Raw genomic sequence first — 8,781 nt, 5'->3', positions numbered from 1 at the left:
TACAGGGTTCTCCGTTGTTATTTTGTTGTCAGTGGAGTCAGAAGGATTCTATACGTTTATTCTAGGCTAACCTTTTCTAGATCGCTGCCAGACAGGCTAACCAGTTTTCTAGATCGCTGCCAGACAGGTTTCTTGGTTCTTGTTTTTCAGACTCAAAACTTTAATCCTAATCTGACTTAAACTTTCAGTGAGGTCAAATGTCAGCTATATTAGTTACGGTCATTTGGTGCATTCAAAGACCATTATTGGTCCAAAATACAAATCGCTATGAATAAAAACACGACTAAAAAGCTGTACAGTTCACTTACCTAAGCTCCTATTGATAGAAAATGCTTGAGAAAAGTTGCAAGACTGTAAATTAACCGATTGTTAAGCTGATAACACGTCAGCAAATTTTTCATAAGTTAAGGTGAAGAATAAAAATACTATGGACTACTTGAACCGCTACATTTCAATAGGAAGTAATACTCATCTTCAATTTCATTTGAAAGTCGTAAAGAACACACATTCGATTTACTCTATCAATACCTTGTCGTCTTCCTCAAGTTTAAACAGTTTGGGGCGCATCTAAAATGTGGCCAGGTATATTGCAAGTGATATGAAAATGACTTGTTGAGACGCATGTAGTCACACAGCGACCTCGTTGCCATGGAGAGTACAAAGATAAGAAGTGGGCCTGGGTCGAAGTTACTCAGTGAAAGAGCCTAGATTTGAATGAATTTGTTGAATATTGAGAAATTGAGGTTATCTACTCAATAAGCAGATTTATACTACATAAAGGTTGTTTTATGGACTCCTACACGAACAACACATAGATTTACATGTAAAGGCGCTATACAAGTGGCCCGAGTTAGCATCTTACCGTATTGTATTACTCCTATCCATGTTCCAAACGATTTGCGCCCTCAATGGCGAGATTACAATAAACACAACATTCGTGAGGATTTAATGGCGATATCAGAGGGATGCGTATATGGACAAAATGTGTGTCTCGTCCCCCTCCCCCCCCAACCCACCCACTTTTAATTGCAAACAATTTCCCTAGTATTTGTGTACACACAAATACTCCTTGTGAAAAGGGTTAACTTTATAACATGCCATAACATATCCTTCTGGTAACAGGTGTACACTGCGTAGGGTAAATAAGGTTACGATTCTTATTTCAGATCTGACCGTGGACAAAACATGACTAGTGCTGGTAGATGACATCCCTAAACCTAAAGGACAACAATTCACTAACAATTACGGTAATTAAAACATGTTAGTTATCAACGAATCATTAACACACAAAAAAAGAAACTCAAAAGTCAATTCTATGAAATAATCATGGTAAATTTATTTGATTTAAATCATTTACAATTAACATAGTTGAGATTGTAAGTTGTCAAAATAAATGTCCGAGATTGTCATATTGCATATTTTCCCTTGTTCTAAATTTTCCGTCTTTTTGGAAGATTCTCTTTTTCTGATACATTTCTGAACTCAGTTCTTCCTGGCGTTACGTTTCATATAATTATTGTTTGTTTATTACTAGTATTCAAGCCCAACAGGGAACTTGCAATCTGGACTGAGCATGCTCAGACGCAAAGGACTATGGGATTATCTGTGGTTATTGTAATACCTTATCTGGAGCTACTGATAAAATGAACCCCCCACAATGTCACATTATTGTTTACAATGCTAATTGATTAGTATTTATTACTACATTTCCCATGATGCAACACTCAACATAGCGGGTTTGCAAGTTTCCTATTGCATTTGTTTTAACAGTATACCTCCACCTACAACTGTTTCGTAACCTAGAAAATTCAAACGCTCAATAACAATTTCAATAATTAGAAACACTTGCGATGAACGATGGATGGACCAGATTCGTCATATTCTTGTTTACTAATCCACATCTGTTGAAAGGTTGACAGTGAAGCCAAGATGGAGCCACCGATCCATACAGAGTATTTACGTTCTGGTGGTGCGATAATTTTGATCTTCATCGTTGGGGGCGCTAGAGCGCTGATTTCCTTCTGCATCCTGTCGGCAATGCCTGGGAACATACTTGAACCGCCAGAGAGTACAGTGTTTGCATACAGATCCTTACGGATATCAATATCACACTTCATGATACTGTTGTATGTGGTCTCATGGATACCAGCAGACTCCATACCTATGGAGAATAAAAATCATAATATATTACTGTTATTTTTTTATTACGAAATAATTATAAACTTTAAATAAAATGCTTTGTGACAAACTAGAAGCATTTGAAATGTGGATCTTTCGGTGTAAGCCAGGGATAATAATTAAATGAAAATTTAATCGATATCTACATCAAACTATATTTATGCAGTTAAGTCATCACTTCAAACATAGACCCTATTTCAAAGCAATCCACTACACCTTGGATATCTCTAGTTATCTGAAAGTAAATAAACATTTAGAATAGAGCAAGACTACAGAGGGCCATGGGAATTCTGACTGGGTGACTCCTGGAAGTGGGGGGGGGGGGGTGACTCACCTATGAAAGCAGGCTGGAACATAGTCTCTGGACAACGGAACCTTTCATTTCCAATAGTGATAACTTGACCATCGGGCAACTCATAGCTCTTTTCTAGAGATGAACTTGAAGAAGCAGTCTGCATTTCTTGTTCGAAGTCTAGTGCAACATAACACAGCTTTTCTTTGATGTCACGGACAATTTCCCTTTCAGCTAAAATACACAAAAACCCACATGGTGAGATTAACTTACAACTTAAAGAGTAGTTTTTGTTTTGACTTGTCTTATTTTGTTTTTGGCCAGTATCCATGGCTACAGACTGTTCATTAATGTGACCGCACACGATGGTCAAAATGTGCAAAACATTATTTAAAGTGGTGTGGTCTCGAACTCGTACGTCTTTGTACAACATAACAAAGCAACTTCTTTTTTTTAATTTACATGTATTACTTACTGACAAATGTCTTGGCATCAGTAGCGACTTGTAGAACTCTTGTATTCTACACTCGGTATACTACCGTACACATAGATGGAATCCTTTCACATACATTCGTAGTGCTTCATCCAAATGTGAAACGTCACTTTCATCCCAAATGAAAATAAGGTATTGAATTTGAAACTTGGTCTTCCCTACCAACACAATTTCCCTTTACCACATCTTTGAATAAATTCCGTTCATTTTATTTCGCAAATGCTGAAAGATCAGCTTTGGAAATACAGTTCATTGCTGTGAAAAGTGTGGAAGTTCATACAGTGAGCCCAGTCTGAGAATGGGTATAGAGAGACGACAAAATCTGAAAAGATCATTAGAAATCAATACTGATGACACATAATGGTATTGATACCCTGCTTAAGTCTGCGACATACCTGTAGTGGTAAATGAGTATCCTCTCTCTGTCAAAATCTTCATGAGGTAGTCAGTCAGATCACGTCCAGCCAAGTCAAGACGAATTATAGCATGTGGCAATGCATAGCCTTCATAGATTGGTACAGTATGTGAGACCCCATCACCACTATCCATAACAATACCAGTTGTACGACCAGATGCATACAGAGACAGCACAGCCTGGATGGCTACATACATGGCTGGCGAGTTAAAAGTTTCGAACATAATCTGAAATGAATGGAAAAAGGTAACTTAAGGGTTATCATATTAAGTAATTTGTAATCATAACATTAAAAAACTTGTATATTAAGTCGTCACTATTGTTACTGTGTACATAACGTTCACTAAGCCAACTCTGACTAGCATTAATTTTTAAGCAATGAAACTGAGCAAATGGATAATTTTTATTGATTTAGCAACTCTACAACGTTTTCCTTCTTACAAAACGAGGTAGAGTTGCTAAATGAATATAAAAGTGAGAAATCATCCATTTTTATACATCAACAAATAGGAAATACATTTATTACAAAATGTGGAAAAGCATGTTATTGTACAATTATAAACATTTTAAACATTTAACTTTATGTGTGTGTGTAATTTATTGAGTTACAAACAAGGACTGGAATGTTATTTCAGAAGATTTTTTGTCCAAGTAGAAAAACTTATGAGAGAGTTTTACCGATTAAAATCAAAACTAATTACCCAACACTCATTCATATGGTCACCTTAACTTAACATCTTTATTGTTGACATCTAATCTATTCTAGTATGGCATGTGTTCAAGTATGATATGCAGCACGTGTCCATTAGTGTCTACTGTACAAATGCACAAGTACATTATCACTTATTATTTCACAAACAAACTATTGTCACTCACTCACTCACTCACTCACTCACTCACTCACTCACTCACTCACTCACTCACTCACTCACACCCAGTCAAATGTCAAAGTGGTTGGTTGTTAGAGGCAATGTGGTATTAGTCCAAATTTCAAATAACAATAACATACTATAGTAATAAGAATATAGTTTTAATACAATGGAAATTTATGTCTTGTAGCATTATGTTATCCCTGATATCATAACCCAGCACACTCACCTGTGTCATCTTTTCTCTGTTTGCCTTAGGGTTGAGTGGAGCCTCTGTCAGTAGAACTGGATGTTCCTCTGGAGCTACACGCAGTTCATTGTAGAAAGTATGATGCCAGATCTTCTCCATATCATCCCAGTTGGTGACAATGCCGTGTTCAATTGGATATTTCAGTGTCAGAATACCTCTCTTGCTCTGTGCTTCATCACCTACATAGCTGTCTTTCTGACCCATACCAACCATTACTCCCTGTAGATAAAAAACACAATACAGGTTTGTATGTTCTATCGCATCATGATAAAGCCCAGGAAATAATCGCACCAGACAAAAATTTCTAGAAAATTAAAGTGGCCATATGAATGAGGATTGGGTATTTATTTTGGATTTTTGATTTCCAAAAAAAACTTTATTTCTTTAACAATTTTATCATGGCTACCTACTCGAAAAATCAACGTGAAACAACATATGCCAAGTCATTCTAACTCAATCAATTGATGAAGATTAATAAATATATAAAATCAGTGTCATTGTACTCACAATAGCTGCAATAGTTGTAGCGTTTGATGTGATTTTGAGGGCTTTTTCGTCTGTTTTTGTGCCTTTTTTCGTTCCGACGTGTAACCTGAATCAAACGCTACAATTCCTCTAATGCAAATGCAAATAGACGGAGGCGATTCAGATCTGAACCACAAAGTTGGGCGGACTTTTCTGCTAAATTACGCCTTACCTGGCAAAATATCGGACATTTCGTAACGCCAACATTAATTACGGAGCCTTCAAGACCAGAGAAGTGTTCAGAGGTACCCCAATTCCGTCAAAATCGACAAATGTAGCAAGGCATGCAGCAGTTTGAAACGGGTAGTACGTTGACCCCTCGCTCACGTTTTCAATGTGGTCTCGTCTATTTGCATTTGCATTAGAGGAATTGTAGCGTTTGATTTGGGTTAAACGTCAGAACGAAAAAAGGCACAAAAACAGACGAAAAAGCCCTCAAAATCACATCAAACGCTACAATTATTGCAGCTATACTCACAATAGCTTCTTTTTTTACACACATTTTGAAAGGTTTATACAATGTATTGGGTTTTAAGCACAGCATTTTTCATTGTTGTTTCACATTTATTTCTCAATTAGAAAGCCATGCCAAAAATATTTCACATTAAAATGTAAATGTGGTCCCCATCTATTCTTACCTGATGACGTGGTCTGCCAACGATAGATGGGAAGACAGCTCGGGGGGCATCATCTCCAGCGAACCCGGCTTTACACATACCGGAGCCATTGTCAACAACCAGGGCAGCAACATCGTCGTCACACATTTTTGCAGAATTAGGAGGGTAGCTACAGAAAAATGAGAGCACCTTTGATAATTGGTATACTTGGAAGGCGTAAACAATTTGTGTGGTTACTATTACATTCAATTTTAGAATAGGGGGGGGGGGGTAGGGGTAGGTAGATTGTTGTTTTTTGATGTTTTTTTTCATATGTGAATGTCTAGTTCAGGTAATGTATTTTTCATCTGAAAATTCCCCTAACCATGGATCGATAACATAGGAAATGTCCCCATGCTTTAGACAAATCGTCACCGCAACAGAATAAAGGTAAATAACAAGAATATTTCCCCCATGATTTTTCTCTCGCTACAATTTCTGCACCATTCCTGCGTGAAAATTCATAAACATGGGTCAACTTTTTGTCTAAAACTTTCCCTAATCATGGGTAGACGTTTTCAACTTAGTCCTCACCCCCCCCCCCATATAAAATATATTATTGGGAGTACCCCCACACACCCCACCCATTATGCAACAAACACGCAGGGTTACATCACCGGTAGCATAAAATGCAAGCAGTTGTATATGTAAAGTTTTCCACTTCATTCTCCACCGTTTAGAACATTCACTTATTTTATTAAAAATGTTGTTAAACATTAAACTATACACATCATGGAGATTTCACAAAGACAACGCATTTCGAAATGAACATATTACAAAGACAGTGCGCTAAGTGACGGTCAATACAAATATATGGGCGGTGTCAGCATTGCAGCAACACGAGTTTGCGGTTTGGGGAATAAAACACTTTCAAAATGCAGTATGGATTAGCTTTGCGATATACCTCGTTATTAAGACTAACGCCAACAGACATGTCACCGACTTTATAGTCTGGTCAAAATTAAAAACAAAACAAAACAAGATGGACTACGACGGTATGAGTGTGGCTTTCCATTGCATTGTCTGACGTGTCCACAGGAATTATAGTCTAATATATACTACTAAACGAACATTTGTCAGTAGACGGAAACACAAGCAAAATACTTGTGTTTTAGAAATATAGATATTGGGTTATTTTGAGCAAGAGACAAGTGGGAACTGCATTGGAAAACAGTGTAAGCAACGGAGAATGAATGTATTGACTTACCTTTACAAGCAAGTGAATCCAGTACAATGAAATAATTGCTGTAAGTTTTGATTTAAATATACAGCACGTGTTATGTCACGCTACGGAGTCAAAATCTTACCATATATGGAATTGTGTTGGCGAAACCGAAGTTAGACAGTATCCATTTGACTGAGAGGGTAGTTACAGATGGCATTATACCTTTGTATGTACATAATACTCTCGTGGTCCATTTGGTACATGTATTTCTCTTCTGTCTGAATGTCAGTTCTTGTCGAGTCTCACTCATTGATATCTCTGGCAGCTTAAGTACATTTAGTTTTCGTCTCATCTCCCAGAATCAACCCCCTTGTAGAATGAAAAAAGAACGAAACCAGTTATCAAAAACAAAAGAAAAAACATGTTACCCAAACGAGAGTGAGAGAGATTACATACTGTTACGTGATTTCAAATATACATATGTATAGTTTGTTTTTCCGGCTTGTTCACGCTATATCATACGATGTTTATTTGAAATATTTGAAATATTTTACAAGTATTTCTTTATGGCAGTTTCCAATTAATAAGAAATTGATAATTAAATCATTGTTGTTTTCTATATTTTATCGTACTTGTCAAGACTTCCAATTTGTTTTCGTAACTTATAATTGTTTTGATTTTCGTGATTTCACTATTTAGATATTTGCGAATTAGAACCTACTCACACATACGACATATGTATGCTTGCACACACATGTACGTACATACGTGCGACACACACAATACACAAATAGATATGTACGTAATTATACAAACGACTATATCGTGAGGGTAAATGGACCCCGTGTATGTGTGTGTGTGTGTATGTGCGTGCGCGTTTGTGGATGGCTTGATGTGTACGTATGTGTGTGTATGTATGTGTATGTATGTATGTATGTATGTATGTATGTATGTATGTATGTATGTATGTATGTATGCATGTATGTATGTATGTATGTGTGTGTGTGTGTATGTGTGTATGTATGTGTGTGTGTGTATGTATGTATGTATGTATGTATGTATTAATTTGCTTGTTTATAATCCTACCATATATACATACATTATTAGAACTACTACATAAATGACACACTACTTTAATTTGTCATTGATGTGTTATCCCAGTGGGTTTCAACTGAAAAACAAAAGAGATCATCAAGAAACTAAGGTATTGACTCACACGATAACATGTAGAAATGTGGTTTTAGAAACTACAGAAGCGGACCTATTGTATTGACAGTGACTGTTTAATTGTAATTTGTCATGAAGTAAAACGTGTCAAGTTTGAATAAGGCTCATATCACTGTGCGTACAAGCTAGCTGGTAAACAAATTATACACATGTATATTAGGAATCACATAACGTCATGTAACACGTCGTTTGGTTTACGTTTTTACCGGGCAGTTATTGAGAGTGTATTAAAAGTCTCCATAATTGTCTGGTACGGGAGCTCCACTGTGGAGGACCCACGCCTACTAAAAAACCGTGTGATGCGTTCAGCCGAGCGCATTATTGGTGTAGATCTGCCTCATTTAGATTATATTTACAAGTCTAGGATGAAAATGAAAATGAAATCGATTCTATCCGATTCTTCCCATCCGGCCAACAATCAGTTCTCCCTTATTCCATCAGGGAAACGTTATCGCTCACTTACAGCAAAATCAGAACGTCACAGAAAAAGTTTTTACCCGTCAGCAGTCCGCCAATTAAATGGGAAGGACTAGCGACTATTTGACAGTTCTCATAAGGTTTTCCATATCATTGGTTGTACATTTAAATGTTCAAATACTCGACATATTTCTTGACAATTTGACCACCGTCCATTGACTTTCAGTCACTTTTGTCTAACAGAAATAGGTTGTCTATCAAAGTATAACTATTGTGACTAAAACAAACATTTAA

The 8,781-nt window shown here is 36.7% G+C and overlaps 1 protein-coding gene across 1 annotated transcript; it reads right to left on the bottom strand.

Annotated features, from left to right (window-relative positions):
- Positions 1 to 1,835: 1,835 nt before the first annotated feature.
- Positions 1,836 to 5,786, bottom strand: LOC144447921 (actin, muscle-like). The gene is made up of 5 exons (XM_078138019.1): positions 5,661 to 5,786; positions 4,477 to 4,716; positions 3,359 to 3,605; positions 2,513 to 2,704; positions 1,836 to 2,161 (listed from the first exon to the last, which is right to left on the bottom strand). The coding sequence occupies exons 1-5, from the start codon at positions 5,784 to 5,786 to the stop codon at positions 1,836 to 1,838; spliced, it is 1,131 nt and encodes a 376-aa protein (XP_077994145.1).
- Between the last annotated feature and the right edge of the window lie 2,995 nt (positions 5,787 to 8,781).

The sequence above is a fragment of the Glandiceps talaboti genome, chromosome 17 (assembly GCF_964340395.1).
Source record: "Glandiceps talaboti chromosome 17, keGlaTala1.1, whole genome shotgun sequence".
NCBI classification, from domain to species: domain Eukaryota; kingdom Metazoa; phylum Hemichordata; class Enteropneusta; family Spengelidae; genus Glandiceps; species Glandiceps talaboti.
The sequence above is the reverse complement of the archived record's forward strand: the minus strand, read 5'-3'. Positions and strand labels throughout refer to the sequence as shown.

Bases quoted from the DNA above. Each gene is read 5' to 3' on its own strand.
- LOC144447921 (XM_078138019.1), bottom strand. From the start codon at position 5,786: ATGTGTGACGACGATGTTGCTGCCCTGGTTGTTGACAATGGCTCCGGT. The intron at 3,606-4,476 runs GTGAGTGTGCTG...CATTCATTTCAG, and splicing joins ACAGAGAAAAGATGACACAG to ATTATGTTCGAAACTTTTAA. The intron at 2,162-2,512 runs GTGAGTCACCCC...TATTCTCCATAG, and splicing joins GTTCCAGCCTGCTTTCATAG to GTATGGAGTCTGCTGGTATC.